We start from the raw sequence: 20,000 nt of genomic DNA on the forward strand, positions 1-20,000 counted from the left end.
TAAGGCAGGGATGTTTTATTCAGTTCTCTGACGACCTCTGCTGTTACAAATGGAACAACTCTGTCATTGTAAATCATAATGTGTGTGTGTGTGTGTATATATATATATATATATATATGAAATATTTTATCCTCTAGTTTTTTGCACACGTCTACATTTTTCAGTATTTTGTGTGATATTTTTATACAGTCTTTTTTTGTACCTTCTTTTTTTTTGCTTTTAAACAGATTTTCATTGACCCTGTGACAGTGACAATAAAGATCTATGCTAATTTAATTTTACTTTTTGCACTTAAACACAGGTAAATATTTAGAGTTCTCATTATCTATAGGTCATTACTAGGGTTGTAAGAAAATCTTGGTTCAGCAATATATCATGATATTTCATTTCACAATACTGTATCAATATTAAAAAGTACTATATCAATATTTTTAGGTATTTATTGAAATGCAGATATTGTGGAGGTTCATTTTTGTTTTGTTGTTTTTCTTTTTTTTTGAATATATTTTATTTATTATTATTTAACACTCTTATTAAATAATGTTAGTTCCTTTGTTGGGATTGCACAAAAATACTGTTCTGATGTTAGTTCTGAACTATAGAATATGAACATTTGAACAGGATCTTAAACTAATGTCTGTAAAACAGAATTTCAGTTTGAACACAGGAACATTTTTGTGATATTGCATTGGATCCTGTTGGGATCAAATCAAAATGTGTTTAGTATTTGTGCAGATTTCAGGTGTAATTCAATTCTTCAAGGAGATAATCATTTAAAAAAAGAAACGAAAAATTGCCTTTTTAACAATATCATGATGTATCGTATCGTGATCCTAGTATTGTGATTTGTATCGTATCGCCAGGTTCTTGCCAATACACAGCCCTAGTCTACGCTATTAATTTACTTCAGTTCAAATTGGGCTGAATGTGAAAGTGAACTAAATGAGGTCAACACCCCTGATCCAGTGAAGTGACTGTAAAACATCTCATTTCCTCCAAGAACAGACCTGTCACTTAAATGTACCAGATGTATAGAACCCGCCCCCCCGGTCTGCTGGTCCTCACCTCCTGGTCATCCATGTTGCTGGAGCAGCGGATCAGCGTGGCCCAGCCTTTGGGGTGGAGCTGCAGGGAGGTGATGCAGTTCCCTCGGTCCCTCTCTCCGGGGATCTCTGGAGTCAACACCTCCAGACTGTTCCTGGGGGAAAGGCCTGACACAACACAGGCATTACAACCAAACACTCAGTCTCTATTATTCTGGGGATGAACATGAGCGGTCGGCGCTGGGTTCCGGACCTTCTCTGTGAGGGTGGATTTTGCTGGAGTCGTTTCCCTGCCGAGGAGTCGCAGACGACCTGGACGCTGACGTACCTCCATCTGTAAGATAAAAAAACATTCAGAGGATGCAGTTATTAAAACAAGAGGCAGAACTGTAGCTCACATTAAAAAATAAAACATCTGGTGATGATGTCAAACAGGATAAGATAAGACAGGACAAGACCTTTATTGATCCCCTCATGGGGAAATTTAACAGTATACAGCAGCAGTATGTAACACACAGTGCAAAGAAAGGCAGGTAGAAATAAATGTTCTTAAAGTATAAACATTTTATTATAAAATTTAAAGATACTCTACATATTTGCATAGTGATTGACATACACATTATGTGATATGGGGGTAAATCTCCAGTAACAAGTAGGTGAAGATGAGCCAAAAACTCCTTTAACCCTTTAACCCCTGATGTGTCTGGGTGAACGTTCTGAAAGTATATTTTAAATATTCTGTAAAAATTCAACTGTTGCTCAATAGGAAAAATTTAAAATCTTGTTGACAGATAGACCTTCTTCTTTCCAAAGACATTTGAGCATGCTCAGTACATCCAAAAATCACATCCAAATTTGTTGACAAAAAATAAGGATAAAGAAAGAAACTCAAGGACACCCAAAACCCAAAAGTCACAAAATTCAGTTCTAGAATTCAGTATGGAAACATGACCTCTGTTTGCATTCATACAGGCTGTAATACGCCTTCTCATGGACCTCACAAGCCTTCTGATGTTGTCCTAAGGTATACTGACCCACTCTTCCTCCAGAGCTGTAACCAGTTCCTGTCTGTTCTGTGGAGCAGGAGTCCTATTGGCAACACGGCGGCCCAAGCTGGTCCCTGCAGTTGGGCAGTTTCTTCATGCCTCTGTTGCATCCTGGCTATGGTGGACACATTGCATCCAAAACGGCGCGCCACTGCCGAGCAGAGATTCCGGCCTCCAGGAGCCCCATAGCATGGCATCTTTGGTCACGTGTCAGTCTACGGCATCGCTGAGTTATTGCAAATGATTTTGGTGCTTTTCAGCTTGCCTTTATATACAGAACATGACCACTCCTTAACTGACCACAGTTCCTTAAGTTGAGCAGTTCATTGCTGGGCAATGAGAAAACAAGTCTTATGAGTGCAGACAAGTTCATTCAAGCATGACAATAGCTCAACCTGTCTCAGGTTAAGAAAGTGTCTGGGATTATCTTATACAGGTGAAACTTAAACTATTGATGCAGCTCAGGAACAATAAAACACATTCAAGTGTTGCGTTTTCATTGGCACTGAGTATATTAGGTTAACCGGACTTGACTTTTGTCTAAACAGCTGGCTGCTGACTACTGTTACAGCATGGAACCCAGTGATGTGCAGTCAGAGGAGGCAGGGGAGGCAGAGGCTCCCTTGTCAATCTTGAAAAGAAAAAAAAACTTAACCATAAAATATAATAATGTTGATAGTTTTCAGTTGGTAGTCCTATAAACTCATTTTCCGTTCGAATCCAATATTATTATTACTATTATTTATTTATTTTTTGTCAATTAGAATAGCAGAATTTCCGCATGCTCCGTTCAAATACAGGGAGGAGGCAGCGCTGTGCTGTGCCTCCCGCAGAACTGTCTCCTCCCCTCATGAACTCTGCTGAAACTATTGTGTCGCTGTCCCTCTGTATATCGCAGTTAAAATGCTTTCAAACACTCTGATTATATGCTCTATCCTTCCATAATCTGCATAACGTATGGAATGTATTTCTGTAATGTGTTTAGGCTCGCAGATTAATCATAAAACCGCAGTGAAAAAGTCCACCAGGGGAGGCAACAGTACCCCTGCCTCATGATAGATGGCGCCTGTGAGTCCACAGATTCATGCGCTGATAATCTTCTTCGTTCTTTTTTATACACTTTAATTCACCTCATCAAAAATGGAGGATTACATTTCATGTACAAATAAAGGTAAGACCATAAACTTTTTTTTATTTTTAGTCTGAAATGGCTCTTTTTGAAGGTTTCCTGTTGAGTTCCTGCCAGTCTACCTATGCTGACTTGATGCAGAGCCCATATACCAGGCCCATTCCTTTGGCTCCTCTCTATTCCAGTTTCTCAGGCAGTGGCGATTTCTCATAGACTGCAGTGGAAGCCCGGCTTCCCCTAAAATTACGAAAATTAAATGGTTAAATATGTTTGGTTGTGTTGACATTTTATTGACTACAATGTGTTCGAACACGTTCATCCTCACAGATGAGTTTGTTCAGAATCAGCTTTATCACAAATCAACAGACGCGATGTTGTTCACTTCTCATACGTTCCCGTTGTGCTTTTTCTCCTCCATCTCTGCTCAGTGCATTTGTCCGTAGACTGTGTCCGTCTCTGGGCTTCACTGGACTGAGTGGCAACAGTTGTTTTCATTGCCTCAAAACTGGACGGTAATTGGATAAAGCCACGATGTTGTCCCGCCCCCGGACCGCCGGCGTGTCTGGGGGGTGACTGGAGCTGCTGGGCGGACGCTCGGCCGGGCTGGACGCCAGAATCCCACGTGCTGATTGGAGATCAGTCGAAAGGCTGACCCCGTTTGATTGACAGCTAGTTTCAGATCTGCTCCTTCACCTGACACAGTTCAGTTTAATACCGTCGCACATTCTGCTGTGAAATCAGAGAAACCACTACCAAATTACTCGTCATTTCTTGCACTGTAAATAAAACACACTCATTGTACTTCCTTTTTTCATTTGACATAGTTTCAGCATTTTTGTGTTTCAGTTACATAATTTAATAATTTCTTGTTCGAGTTTAATACGTTTTGTATGATAGTTAAATCAATCATACTGTCGGCCAGGTCACAGTGAAAGGAGCATCTGTTTAAAAGGCTGAAGTCTAACACCTGCAACACAATGCGCCCAGGCAATCTGAGCAGAGGGGACACTGGTTCAGTCCCTGGAAAAGACGCCTACTTGGTACGATAAGGTCACTGAGGCATTTCTTTAAAAGGAACGGAGGGACCGAATGTATGTTTAAATAACCTGACAATTGTTTGTTTTTTTTTTTTATGTAAGCTGGACAATGAGCTTCCCCTGTCTGAAAGACTGAGCAGCTGCCACTGTTCTCAGGCTAACCATATATTGTAGATCTGGCTCTGAAAGAGTCAGTGCTCCCCCAGCCATGAACCCCACTGCACGTCACTGATGGAACAACTAAACAGTGAATATTTCTGTCATATACATACCATTGGTTTGTTCGGCAGTCGGATCCACTGCGACCGTTGTGGTACTTAGTTTTCTTTTAATCCTGCATAACTTTCTTCTTCTTTTCTCGTATTCTTTAGACTTGTGTCTTATATTTGGCTCCGACAGTTTTTACTCGCTCGTTTCGTGTCGGGTGCATTCAAAGTCCGTCTGAATTCCTCTTCGGTCCGCTCCACTTGTTGTAGCTTCTCTTTTGGTCCATTTTCCAAATTATCAAATACTAAGCTTGTGGAAATTAAATGAGTTAAATATTGGCGGTGAACAGAATGTGGAAATGCTGCCAGTCTAGTCCTCCACTCAGCCTTCTCAGCACACAGCCCCGCCCCTTAAAGTTCTGGTAATCTGAAAAGTACTACCTCTGTACCAGGAACTTCTTCAGGTAAATTTGGGGACGGGAGGGTCAGTTACCAGGGTAATTTTCGGTGGAAATGCACCAGGAACTTTGAAAGTTCAGGGTAATACAGAAAGTTCCTGCAACAAGTTCCTGCGGTGGGAAAAGACCTGATGGTAAAGCATGAACTTATCATAAACACATTCCATCTAAGTTCTGTTTAGAAAAACACAAAAACATAAAGAACTATCTCTAAAGTGAGTCTTCCTTTTTTTTTTTTTTTTTTTTAAATATATTTTGTTAAAAAACATACCTTACAACAAAAAGATGTGACATTTTTCCCCCTTATTTTCATTATTCTTATTCCAAAATCCACAAAAAGTTTCAGCTTCAGTACATTCAACCAGTTCAGTTCAGACTTGTCTTTCAGTTCAATCTGGCCTCAATGGGGTGAATATATACAAGCCATTTTGACCGCATTTCCATAAATTTATCCTGTTTTACTTCTAAGGAAAGGCAGTTTCTCCATTACACAGATTTCACAGATTGCTTTTAACCAGTCGTCATGTTGTGGTGCATCTGGTTGGAGCCTTTTCCTTGTCAGAGCTTTTTTTTCCCTCCAATAAGTCATATTCTCATTAAATATTTCTCTCCTTTATAGGGCTGTGTATTGGCAAGAATCTGGCAATACGATATAAATCACAATACTAGGATCATGATACGATATATCACAATATATCATGATACTGTGAAAAGGGCAATATTTTAATTGGTTTTGTTTCTTTTTTAAAAGATTATTTTCCTGGAAGAATTGAATTACTCCAGAAATATGCACAAATACTAAACACATTTTTATTTGATCAGGACGGGATCTAATGGTATGACAAAATGTTCCTGTGTTCAAACTGAAATTCTGTTTTACAGACATTACAGTTTCAGATCTTGTTCAAATGTTCATATTCTATTAGTTCAGAACTAACATCAGAACATTATTTTAGTTCAATCCAACAAAGGAACTAATGTTATTTAATAAAACAGTGTTAAATATAATAATTAAATATGAACAATAAAGAAAAACAAAAAACAAAAATGAATCTCCGCCATATCGCATTTGAATAAATACCTAAAAACATTGATACAATACTTTTTATATCGATACAATATCATGAGATAAAATATCGTGATATATTGCAGAACCAATATTTTTCTTACACCCCTACTCCTTTAGTCTGAATGTTCTGCGTCATGGTCCCATACAGTGTTAAAAGGTCTGTTCGATCATATCAGCATGTTTGGAAATTTTTCCTATTGAGCAAACGGTTGAATTTTTATAATATTTAAAATAAATCATTCTTTCAGAACGATCACTACAGACATGTCAGGGGTTAAAGGGTTAATGATTTGAGCACAGTGAGGAGAAATAAACAAGTGACAATAAAAGTCTAAAACAACACCCCCCCCAAAAAAAGGTTGAAAATACGTCTGTAAAATTGACAGTATGGATTGTGTTGTGTTACTCTGACCTGAGCTGAGCGGCGTCCGCCGAGCGCGCAGCAATTCGGTAACTGCCCACCTCCAGGGACTGTGTGAGGTCCAGGTCATGGAGGATGAGCAGATACCCCGATGACGTGGAGATGAGCATCTTGAACAGTCGGGCGTCAGTCGCATCCTCATCAGGTAGCGGGTGTGGAAGAACTTCTTGTGTGGGCATCCGTCCTCCGTAACACCTGCAGAGGAAGCAGATCAGACCTCAAACCGGCCAAATATTTACATTACAACGATCCTTTAACAATAGAATATGTATAACCTCAACAAATAGGAACAACCTGCAATGTCTTAATAGAAATAAGTGGTAATCGGACCAATATTCTGCCTGTTATTAAATGTTTTGTGTATTTGTAGATCCACTGTGATCTGTAAGTGTTAATGTACGTGTGGAAATAATAAACAGACAGAAAACTGTTAAAACTGCCCATAACTTTCAGTTTGTTAATAGTTACCTCCGCCAAGGAGGTTATGTTTTGCTGGCATTGGTCTGTCTGTCTGTCCATGTGCAAGATAACTCAAAAAGTTACGGACGGATTTGGATGAAAATTTCAGGAAATGTTGATACTGGCACAAGGAACAAATGATTAATTTTGGTGGTGATGGGGGGGGGGGCAGCACTTATCTGCCTTGGCGGAGGTCTGCGCTCTCCGAGTGCTTTTCTAGTTGTTCATGTTATTCGCAATTTTTTAAAGGATAATTTGAAGACGTAACATTTTCAGTTTGAATTTGCCATCATTTATAAATAATATGTTATTATTTTACTGGTCTGATCCACTTCAGATATTCAGATATTGGGCTGAATGACGAACCTGATCTAAAATGAGTTAAACAGTCCTGGTCTTTGGTCCTGAAATGACCCACATGCATAGTTTATGGAAGTAAATATGGCTGTTAATGGGTTCTGCCTCCTCCAGCACAGAACTGTGACGCCTGTCGCATTTACATTATATAAAAGTTGGATGAAACACACTGTAAAACATCAGACGTTTATACAATTTAAGAGCAAAGTGACCTGGATCTGATTTGGAATTACAAAAAAAAAACAAAAAAACAAAAAAAAGATTTCTGTTCAGACTGATGAAAATAGATCGGAAGGAAAGAAGGAAGGAAAGAAGGAAGGAGGTAGATAGATAGGCCACTTCAGCCTGCAGTGTGAACACAGACCCATGGTCCACAGACCAGTGTGTGACTTAATGTTACCCTCACATGGGTTCAGTTTGACCAGGAAAAGAGGAAACGATGACAACAAACCTGTTCATGATTCAAACTCATCTGACTGAAGAGGAAACACCAGTAGTTTTTCTGATTATTAAGAACATAAAGTCACTGCCTCTGTTTATAATCTGAAATTAAACCTCCTCAGGTCATCGCCTCAGCTCCTGCTACTACAGAATAGAATAGAGTAGAACAGAATAGAATAGAGTAGAACAGAATAGAATAGAGTAGAACAGATTAGAGTAGAATAGAGTAGAACAGAATAAAGTACAATAGAGTAGAATAGAATAGAGTACAACAGAATAGAGTAGAGTAGAAGACAATAGAGTCAAATACAGTAGAATAGAATAGAGTAGAGTAGAATACAGTCGAGTAGAGTAGAGTATCCTTTTCTTGTCCTTGTGTGTTCAGTGCTAGTCCATTCTATTCTTCTAAGTCTGTCACGTCCACAGACCTGTTCGTGTCCCATGTGATCACGTTGCCGTCAAAGCCGGACGTGACGAGTAGACGAGTGTTGGTGTCGTACTCGATGTTCTTCACCCAGCTGGCGTGGCCGTGCAGCGAGCAAACCTTGGAGTTCAGCTTACGGAGGTCCCATAATGCAATGGTGGTGTCGTCCGAGCAGGTGGCAAACAAACGATTGTCCAAAAACCTGCAGGAAGAAAAAAGGGTTAAACATCTAGATCACAAGAGAAAAGAAGAACATAATCTGATGGAGCTAGAAGAAAAGTTCCCGTGTCCCTGTACATCAGCGTCTCTTCTATCTGGATCAGAACCAGTTGAATGTGTGAGGTTTTCAGGTTCTGTTCTATGTTCCAGTCCTGGTTCTGTTCTATGTTCCAGTCCTGTGGTCTGGATGCACATCAATCGTACTATAGAAGTGGGCGTGACTTTCACTGGAGAACTCAACCAATCCAATCACAGTCCATATATGACTTCTATCACTGATCCGTAGGAACTAGACTGATATCTGGAACCATTTACATGTTATAAACTGTTAAAATATGGACCATTAGAAGGAAAGACAAATATTTAATCCAGGGGTGTCAAACTCATTTAGTTCAGGTTCCACATTCAGCTAATATGATCTAAAGTGGGCCAGACCAGTAAAATAAAATAAATAATAGGTTAAAAACTTATAAATAATGTCAACACCAAAGTTTTCTCTATGTTTTTGAGTGAAAAAAGTTAAATTCCGTAAGAAAATGTTTACGTCTACGAACTGTACTTGAACATAACATGAATAAATAAGAACCTGAAAATTCTTCAGAAAAATAAGTGCAATTTTAACAATATTATGCCTTAGTTATCATTTATACTTGTGAATCACAACGTACAGATCACAGTGGATCTACAAATACAAAATATTTAGTAACAGGTAGAATATTGGTAAAATTCTACATACGTCTCTTGAGAAATTTCATATTGTTCATATTTGTTCAGGTTATTCACATTTTTTGCAAAAGGTATAGTCTGTAAATATAAACATTTTTGTGAAATTTACTTTTTTTTTAAACTAAAAAAAGACAAAAATTTGCGTTTTTCATTATTTATAGGTTGTTATGATTGTATTTTACTAGTCTGACCCATTTCAGACTGAACTGACCTAATATCTTCATTATAATTTTTTGCATTTCACAAATTCATCCCAGGGGCTGGATCGGACCCTTTGGCCCCCGGGCTGCATGTTTGACACCTGTGATTTAATACTTCAAAAATTCATAAAAATGCAAAATCTAAATTTCTCAAAACGTGAACAAACTTTGTAGACATTGTCCCAAAGATGATACATATAAAATTAGAAATGAACCCGGCCGGTAGTTTTGGAGAAGACTGTAGAAATGTAGACGTTGGTGACCTTAAGTTTGACCCTTCAAGGTCACTCAAGGTCAAAGGTCACGAATCCAAATGAAAGTCCATATATGACTTCCTATTGGTGATCAATACTGACTATATTGATATCTGTAACCATTCACATGTTATAAACCATCCAAATATGGACCATTAGAAGGAAAGGCACATTTTTAATATTTCAAAAAATTCAAAAATTTCTCAAAACTGTGAGTAAACTTTGTAAACATTGACCCGGGGAAGATGCATATACAGTTTTATATGAATTCAACCAGTTCCCAAGAACTGTGTCAGTTTTGTATGGTTGTTTGATAGATTCTAGAAATGATTCAACATTCTATGTTAAAACTAAATGGGAAAGAGAGCTGGGTGAGGAGATCCCAGAGGGGATATGGTACGATATGTGGGAAACACAGCAATCAACATCACCATCACCTAAATGGAGAGAATTTAATTAGAAAAATCTAACTCGTTATTTCATCACACCTAAAATTAAAAGTAAACAAATGAATACTCAACAGCCGTGTTGGAGACTATGTAATCACACAGATCCAGATCACACACATGTTTTGGAAATGCTCAGATATCCAACCCTTCTGGGGGAAAGTTCACTCAGCTCTCTGTGATGTGTTGGGATATGCAATCCCAAATTCTTGTCTTGTTCTGTACCTCGGACATTTAGAAGAATCAGTGCATAAAGACAGATATCTTGTCAAGATCCTCCTGGTGGCCAGGGAGAAGGCCATAACAAAGGACCTGGCTTCAGACTGATGCTCTGTCTGACAAACAATGACTTTCAATCATAGATGATATACTTGTCATGGAACATCTGACATATAAACTAAAGTTAAAAGAAATCTCGTTATGAAAAACTGGGGAAAATGGCTGATTTTCAGAGACAAATGTATCTATTAAGGGTCCTTAATATTCTGACACTAACACATCTTTTTTCTGTTCTTTTGCTCTTTTCCTGCTCCTCAACCTGAGGAGATTGTATTGTACTGTTAAAAATGAGAAACAAAAATTGTTAAAAAAAAAAAAAAAAAAAAAATTAATTCAACCAGTAATTACGGAGATGTTTGAAGAAAATCATTAAAAGGTAAAGGCTAATTTTGGATATTTCAGAAAATCATAAATAATTCAAAAATCTAAATGTGTCAAAACTGTGAACAGACTTTGTCGACATTATCCAAAGGTAGATCCACACAAACTTAGAGCAGTAGTTGATCAGAGGCTGTTCCTGTTCTCCATTCGTCCCATGGGTCTGTGTTGTTTAATGAGTGTAGACTAGGGCTGTGAATTGGCAACAATCTGGCAATATGATACAAATCATAATACTAGGATCACGATATGATATATCACAATATATCATGCTGCTGTGAAGAAGGCAATTATTTGTTTGTTTCCTTTTTTTCAAATGATTATTTCCTTGAAGAATTGAATTACACCAGAAATCTGCACAAATACTAAAACACATTTGATTTGATCCCACAGGATCTCATGTTATATCACAAAATGTTCCTGTGTTCAAACTGAAATTCTGTTTTACAGACATTACAGTTTAAGACCCTGTTCAAATGTTCATATTCTATTAGTTCAGAACTAACATCAGAACAGTATTTTTGTGCAATCCCAACAAAGGAACTAACATTATTTGATAAAAGAGTGTTAAATAATAAAAAACAAAAACAAAAAAAACAAAAATGAACCTCCACAATATCTCCATTTGAATAAATATCTAAAAATATTGATACAGTCTTTTTAATATCGATACAGTACGGTGAAATGAAATATCGCGATATATTGCAGAGCTGATATTTCTTACACCCCTAGCGTATACTCGCCCTGCTTTAATGAGTTTGGGTATAAACCCACCTGATGTGTGGACACAGTCCTCGTGGGCCTCCGTCAGAGTTTTGATGTGTCTGGAGGAGATGGATCGAACAGCAGCACCTCGGTCTGTTCACAGGCCACAGTTAGCACAGACCTGGACAAACAACAACAGAACACAGTCAATGCACCAGAACCACAACCAGGTCGCAGACACTCCTTCACATGTTCCACTGTGACACATACTTTATGTTCTAGATCAGGGGTGTCAAACATACGGCCTGTGGGATGCATTTCAGAAGTGCAAACATTACACTGATCATATTAATAGTCAAGGTCAGGGGTGTCAGTCATTTTAGATCAGGTTCCACATTCAGCCCATTATGATCTGAAATGGATCAGAACTGGTCAAATAACACTGGTCTACAATTTTTTTTAGAAATTATTTGCTTCAGAGATTAAATGTGCTAAATGTTACGTATTTTGATAAGATTAATTGGAAAATAAATGACAAAAGTGTCGGTTTGCTGATGTTTTCAAGGTATATAATTAAGTGTTATTACACATATATATTGGTTTATGTACATTTATATAATAGTTTTATAAATCTTCTACTTAATAGAACCTGTAAAGTGAATGTATTCTAATGTGCAGACAGCGTTTTGAAGTAGATCTTGTAGCTCTGAGACAAATATTCCTTTTGAGTCAAACCCATTCTCTCATTAATTCTTGAATTTCACATTTTGACCCAAGGCTGTATCTTGGAAAGTTCAGCCAACCAGCATTTTTTACTTGATTTTTCTTTATCAGTGACTCTCATGTGGTAAAATTTCATTACTTTTATTCTGGAAGCATTTTCCTTGCAGACCAGTGTAATATAATATTCTGGATTTTTTTTTTTTTCACCTCTGATCCAATCCAAATTTTTTATGATTAGTTTTGCTGATACCGATCAGATACGTTTTACTATTAAACTTTGATTTTATAACAAACATGAATTTCTAGTATATGGTTAACATCAAGGTTATAATAGTTTTGGAATTTCATTTTAGTTTAGTTTTATTAGTTTTGACTTTTTTTTCTCTAATTCAGTTAGTTTTATTACTTTTAGAGCAGGTTTGATAGTTTTTTTGGTTTTTGTTATTTTCTAAATGCTTAGTTTTAGTTTCTTTACATCTTTTCTCTTCTTCTCCGTCGCATTCAAATAAATCCAGACAGGACTCTGCTGCTTTCTCCAACTTTAGTCTCCATGTTTCCAGGTAGAGTGGGGACCAGAAGATGACTGGAAACCACAAGTGACGGACCGTCAAGTGTCGTATGGTGCAGCTAGCTACAATTGCCTGAGGGAAATAAATCGATTTCATATCAATCCGACATTGACAAAGACGAAAACAAAGAGAATTTTATCCAGAATTTTTATATGTTTTAGTTAGTTTTGTAAATACACAATACAGTTGCAGTTAGTTATCGTTTTTTTCTTTTAATTATAATTTCTATTTATTTCAGTGAACGAAAATGTTTTTTCAATTCTAGTTTTCATCATTTCGTTACTTTTCGTTAATGATAATAACCTTGATTCAGACTGCAGGTAAATGTGGCCAAATCTGATTTTTTTTTTGTCCATATGTGACCTGTATCCAATCTGTTGAAGACAGTTTGAACAGCACTAATCAGATTTTTTTCAGATCCGACCCAGGTCACTTTCATACAGTCGTGGAAAACATTATTAGACCACCCCTTGTTTTCTTCAGTCTCTTGTTCATTTTAATGCCTGGTACAACTAGAGGTACATTTGTTTGGACAAATATAATGATAACAACAAAAATAGCTCATAGTAGTTTAATTTCAGAGCTGATATCTATCCATTTAACATGTTTTCTTGATAAAAACCAAAATCACTTCAGTTCTTCCATCAATATCTATGGCATTGTACTGACAAAAACAGTGCTTTTATTCATTTCATGTTTTCTTTTTTGTCTGTTTTAGTCACATGACACACACACACACGAGTTAGGACTGGATTGCATAACTACTGTTTTTTGAGGACTTTTGATGGTCTAATCATTTTTCCCAAGACTGTATGTGATCCTAAATCTGATACGTACCTGATATTTTACAATGTGACGTCAGTCTGAACGGCCAGGTCGCATTTATCCAACCTTTACATCATTGAAATGAGACAAACGTCACTATTTTGCGTCCCAGGAGGAGGAGCAGCAGGAAAAAACATATTTACTTCTGTAAACACAGTGTGTGTCTGCGTGGTTACATATTATATCAGGACCCGTTTTGTACATGTGGGTCACTTCAAGGTCACATTCAGTTCAGACTCAGAACTGATAGAAGTCGCATTTAATGTGGAACATGAACCAGCACACAAAAAATCAGATTTCACCAAAAAATCTGAATTGTGCATTAAGACCTGCTGTCTGAACGTAGTCTAAGTTCAGGTTCCACATTCAGCCCAATATGATCTGAAGTGGACCAGACCAGTAAAATATTAACAAAATAATATTAAATAATGACAACTACAAACTTCTCTCTATGTATTAGAGTGAAAAAAGTAAAATTACATGATAAAAATGTTTACATCTACAAACTATCCTTTAGAAAATGTGAACAACATGAACAACCATGAAAAAGCTGAAATTCATTAAGAAAAATAAGTGTAATTTCACCAATATTCTGCCTCAGTTTATCATTTAAACATGCTTGTTACAACTTATAAAAATACACAAAACATTTAAAACCCAGACAGAATATGGTACAGTTACATATATTTTTCATAATAATTTCAGCTTTTTCATGGTTGTTCATGTTATTCACATTTTTGTGACATGATTGTTTGTAGATATAAAACTGTTTGGTGCTGCTTCTACATTGGAATTTCCCTTTTGGGGGTTCAGTAAAGTAGATCTAATCTTAATTTAGAAACTGAAATAAATTTTTAAAAAAGTACATGATTGCAAGGGAACATAATAAAGACACTCATCTGACACAGATTATAAGAAAAGTCATAATAAGGACTTAGTACACCCCCCCCCCCCCCCCCCACACACACACACACAATATAATTCAACACATTCTCAAAAAATACTACAGTATCTCAAATTATTGATTTTTTTTTTTTAAATCAGAAAAATGCACTAGTGTCTAAATTGCTGAGAAACTTCTGCAAAAATGATGCAATGTTAACTTCATCCCTAGAAATTAAATGTTGCCATTATTTGGTGACATTAAGTCATTATTTTGATAATGTACAGCATTATTTTGTTAATATGTAAATATCTATATTATAAATATTTAAATTTAAATGAATTTTAAGTAGCAGATTTCTTTTTTTTTCCCTATATTTCATGTTTTGTTGTATATTTTCAGCCCGTCTGTTTTCTAACTTTTCCCACGATAGGATCAATAAAGTCTAATCTTTCTAGTCTGAGAACTGTCATTGAAGACCATTTATAAATTGTAATAAATGACAAATAAATGATTGTAGAGGGACATGCAGTATGTATGGAAACTCACTTCTGCCACTGCGACAAATTAACAAGAAAAAAAGTACTTTACAGCTGAAAAAATTAGGAAATCTTCTCAAAATAATGGTACAGTATCTCAAAAAAGTTCATTTAACATTAGAAAATGCAGTAGTATCTAAACCACTGAGAAACTATTGCAAAATAATGTGATATTTAACTTCTCATCTAGAAATAAGAAATTTATAATTCATTATTTTGTGATATAAAGTCATTATACTGATAATATGCTGCATTATTTTCAGGTTTCCCTTAATTTTAGGGACCCTAGGTCATTATTTTGAACAAAATATCTTATTATTTCATGTTTTCTTAGAGTTTTGTGATACAAGTCATTATTTAGGTGAACTCTCTCCCTATTTTATTACTATTTAGATCAGATTTTTCACTGTTTTTAATATATTCTTGGGACATGACAGATGTTGTGAGTCCTTATTCTGACCAACAGACTGGTTTCCTCCTTTTCCTGGTGCTTATGTGAGTCCGGTCTGACCCAGACCGGCCGAGGCTTGACCTGGTTTGTCTGCAGGATTTACGTCCTTCATCTGCTGTCTAGTCACTAAGACGCAAACTCTGAGTCGACTCGTACGTGTGTCTGCTCAACTGAGACCGGGGAGGATTTGTTTTTGACCGTCAAATAAAAATAATGCATTAAAGCCACTGCACAGATACGAGCGATAATGTGTGGTTTGTGTGAAATGAGTTCAAAAGGCGGCTGTTCAGGACGTTTGTGACGCACTGGTGTCAATTTAAACCAGGGCTAGGTTCCATATTCAGCACAAAGGGGGGGCTGTGGTAATGGGGTTGTCCAGGTGAGAGGGAGGGGCTGTGGTAATGGGGTTGTCCAGGTGAGAGGGGAGGGGCTGTGGTAATGGGGATGTCCAGGTGAGAGGGGAGGGGCTGTGGTAATGGGGTTGTCCAGGTGAGAGGGAGGGGCTGTGGTAATGGGGTTGTCCAGGTGAGAGGGGAGGCTGTGGTAATGGCGTTGTGCAAATGGTGGTGTGTGTGTGTGTGTGTGTGTGTGTGTGTGTGTGGTGTGTGTGTGTGTGTGTGTGTGTGTGTGTGGGGGGTTGTTAATGGGTGCAGGGTCCATCCTTACCCGTCCGGGGAGTACTCCAGGTTGAACACGGCTCCGTGGGTCTGGGTGCTCAGGTTCACTGACTCCACAGCCGGGTTCATGGAGCAGTACAGACTGGTCATTGTCCGGAAGTTATCCCTGGCGGGGTCAACAAACACCCCCCGTCTTATAGTCCTACCCTGCAGCCAGGAGACAGACTCTCCCCCCTTCCTCCTCCTCCTCCTCCTCCGCCGCCGTCGGAGCCCCCGCCGCTCCCATTCTGCGCCTCCCCGGCCGCTGGCCCGCGCGGCAACCGCTCCTCGGGCTCCGGACTCCTCCTCCTTCGTTCCGACCGGTCCTCGTTGCTCTCCGGCGGCGAAGAAGAACTCCCCGGGGCGGTGTCATCATCATCGTCGTCCGAGTCGTCGTCTATGTCGGGCTCTTGGTCTTTGTCGGACTCGGTGCCGCCGCGGGGCCTCCTGTCCTGCGCCGCGTCCGCGTCCTCGCCGTCGCTCTGGTGCTCCGAGCTCATTGTAGCTTCTCCAGCGTCCGAAAAGCCGCCTCTGCGTAGGGCCGCGGCGTCTCGGGTCGAAGGCAAAACGGTACAATGACTCCGGTCACTAAGCGAGCGCGAAACCGAGCGTTCGTCCAGACATTTACGGAGCCGCGGCTGTGGATTTCAGCTGCATATTTTGTTGTCAGACTTGGCAGACAGACTGTGAGCGGCGCGGAAAACACACAGGATTATCAACAGAAGGCCCGGAAGTTGAGAGGCTAGGCCTTCAAATAAAAGCACATCCGTCTGTATGCGTCTTAAATCATACAAAAACCCCATCTAATACCAATTTAAACACCTGTAATCAAATTTAGGATATCTTTAAACAAATTTAAATAATTGAGTTTGCTTTGTGTTGTAAATAAATAAGTGAATTTACGCTATACATATTTTACGCTGAAAGGTAGAGGCGGATGTTTGACCAAAATATTCTAACTGTCTTCTCTCGCCATAAACAAACGCAAAATAAAAACCAAATGACGAAGTTCCGCTTCCGCGTTTACTTCGAGAACATTTTCTAGTTTGTTGCTGCCACCTGGTGAGTAATTATTCAATATTAGCCTATTTAAAATGATGGTTTTGGAAATCATTCTTGTTTCAGTGTGTTAGGGAACATTTATCATAGAATGTCAGTCACAAAAATACCAGGGTTTCCTTGTCTGTAAGTATGATCTGGCAATAAATAAATAAATACAAATTTCATTTCATTGTGTTTTGTGTCCTGTATAATATTTTCATCTTGTTGCATCTTTTATATTATTGTCTTGACAAGCCGTTTTTATCATATTGTTTTTTGTTTTTTTTTAAACAACATTTTCTTCTTTGTCATACAAGATTAGATTAGATTAGATTAATATAAAATAGCAGTAAACAGCAAATTGCACATCAGAAGTACTACTACTACTACTACTACTACTATTACTACTACTACTATTACTACTACTACTACTACTACTACTACTACTACTATTACTACTACTACTACTACTACTACTACTAGAAGATTTACAATCTAACATAAAGTTATTCAGTCAGTCTATTCATCTTCACATCTAAACACTTCATTTTTCAGTCATTTCTGACATATCTGTCTTTCTACATCCCACCAACAGTATTCTGGAGAGATATTTAGCTTTTTTCTTCCAAACAAATTCCTCTGTAGGAAACAGATGGTGATTGTCAGTGAATTAAGCTCAAAAATGAGTCAGTCATATAAAATGCATTTAACATCATATACCTTCAACTATTTTTGAGCATAAATCTTGGTTGTTTTGCTTTTTAATTTATCTGATGACACCAGTGTAATTATATATGGGATGTTTGACTCATGGGCAAATATATAAACATTTACCAGATGAATTACAGTTGTGTGATATATTTAGATATTTAATTAGCTGCTGGGGGTGATGTTGGTGCAATGTATAAATGAAACAAAATGCAATGTTTACATAAGAGCACAATTTTTGTGTTTTGCAATATGAGTGTGAATATTTGACACTGCAAAAATAAATAAATAAATACAATAATATAATAATAATAATAATAATAATAATAGTAACAACAACAACAAAACAGTGTTGCTGTAATTGGCTGTAATAATTCAACACCAAAAATGTACTTTGCATGTTTTGATAATAATTAATTGTAACATTTTTTTCACCTGAAGATTTTACAAAGTTACTTGAAAAACAACAAGCATTACATACAGTACAGGCCAAAAGTTTGGACACACCTTCTCATTCTTCGCATTTTCTTTATTTTCATGACATTGTAGATCCTCACTGAAGGCATCAAAACTATGAATGCACATGTGGAATTATGTACTTAACAAAAAAGTGTGAAATAACTGAAAACATCTCTTATATTCTAGTTTCTTCAAAGTAGCCACCCTTAGCTCTGATGACTGCCTTGCACACCCTTGGCATTATCTTGATGAGCATCAAGAGGTAGTCACCTGAAATGGTTTTCACTTCATAGCTGTGCCTTGTCAGGGTTACTTAGTGGAATTTCTTGCCTTATTGATGGGGTTGGGACCATCAGTTGTGTTGTGCAGAAGTCAGGTTGATGCACAGCTGACAGCCCTATTGGACAACTGTTAGAATGCATATTATGGCGAGAACCAATCAGCTAAGTAAAGACAAACGAGTGGCCATCATTACTTTAAGAAATGAAGGTCAGTCGGTCTAGAAAATTTCAAAAACTTTGAATGTGTCCCCAAGTGCAGTCGCAAAAACCATCAAGCGCTCCAACGAAACTGGCTCACATGAGGACCGCCCCAGGAAAGGAAGACCAAGAGTTACCTCTGATGCTGAAGATAAGTTCATCTGAGTCACCAGCCTCAGAAATCGCAAATTAACAGCAGCTCAGGTTAGAGACCAGATGAATACCACACAGAGCTCTAGCAGCAGACACATCTCTACAACAACTGTTAAGAGGAGACTGCGTGAATCAGGCCTTCATGGTCAAATAGCTGCTAGGAAACCACTGCTCAGGAGAGGCAACAAACAGAAGAGATTTATTTGGGCCAAGAAACCCAAGGAATGGACATTAGACCAGTGGAAATCTGTGCTTTGGTCTGATGAGTCCAAATTTGAGATCTTTGGATCCAACCGCCATGTCTTTGTGCGATGCAGAAAAGGTGAACGGATGGATGCTACATGCCTGGTTCCCACCATGAAGCATGGAGGGGGAGGTGTGATGGTGTGGGGGTGCTTTGCTGGTGACGCTGTTGGGGGTTTATTCAAGATTGAAGGCAACCTGAATCAGCATGGCTACCACAGCATCCTGAAGTGACATGCCATTCCATCCGGTTTGCGTTTAGTTGGACCATCATTTATGTTTCAACAGGACAATGACCCCAAACACACCTCCAGGCTGTGTGAGGGATATTTGACCAAGAAGGAGAGTGATGGAGTGCTGCGCCAGATGACCTGGCCTCCACAGTCACCGGACCTGAACCCAATCGAGATGGTTTGGGGTGAGCTGGACCGCAGAGTGAAGGCAAAAGGGCCAACAAGTGCTAAGCATCTCTGGGAACTTCTTCAAGACTGTTAGGAAACCATTTCAGGTGACTACCTCTTGAAGCTCATCAAGAGAATGCCAAGAGTGTGCAAAACAGTCATCAGAGCTAAGGGTGGCTACTTTGAAGAAACTAGAATATAAGAGATGTTTTCAGTTATTTCACACTTTTTTGTTAAGTACATAATTCCACATGTGTTCATTCATAGTTTTGATGCCTTCAGTGAGAATCTACAATGTAAATAGTCATGAAAATAAAGAAAATGCAAAGAATGAGAAGGTGTGTCCAAACTTTTGGCCTGTAATGTACATACTGTTCAGTGTCAAAAATATGCCACTTAAACCCATTCAAATCAATGTGGAAATGAAAGAGTATGAGTGTGAATATGTGACACAGCACAAAAAAATGGTATAATGAATAAAACAATGTTTCTGTTAATCACTGACATATAACAAATTTTTTTCCCTGCTTAAATAAAAGTTAGAAGATGTTTGATATTTTCTAAAGTATGTTT

The 20,000-nt window shown here is 38.1% G+C and overlaps 1 protein-coding gene across 1 annotated transcript in view; it reads right to left on the minus strand.

Moving 5' to 3' along the window:
* Positions 1-16,137, minus strand: part of LOC115413581 (DDB1- and CUL4-associated factor 10-like) — a 23,618-nt gene extending 7,481 nt beyond the window's left edge. Inside the window, 10 exon segments of the mRNA XM_030126547.1 lie at positions 1,066-1,211; positions 1,297-1,377; positions 6,401-6,434; positions 6,436-6,524; positions 6,527-6,593; positions 8,085-8,292; positions 9,323-9,336; positions 11,380-11,426; positions 11,429-11,478; positions 15,954-16,137. Of these exon segments, the coding sequence (XP_029982407.1) occupies positions 1,066-1,211; positions 1,297-1,377; positions 6,401-6,434; positions 6,436-6,524; positions 6,527-6,593; positions 8,085-8,292; positions 9,323-9,336; positions 11,380-11,426; positions 11,429-11,478; positions 15,954-16,054 (837 nt within the window). The 5' untranslated portion in view covers positions 16,055-16,137.
* Between the last annotated feature and the right edge of the window lie 3,863 nt (positions 16,138-20,000).

The sequence above is a fragment of the Sphaeramia orbicularis genome, chromosome 22 (genome assembly GCF_902148855.1).
Source record: "Sphaeramia orbicularis chromosome 22, fSphaOr1.1, whole genome shotgun sequence".
Taxonomy (NCBI): domain Eukaryota; kingdom Metazoa; phylum Chordata; class Actinopteri; order Kurtiformes; family Apogonidae; genus Sphaeramia; species Sphaeramia orbicularis.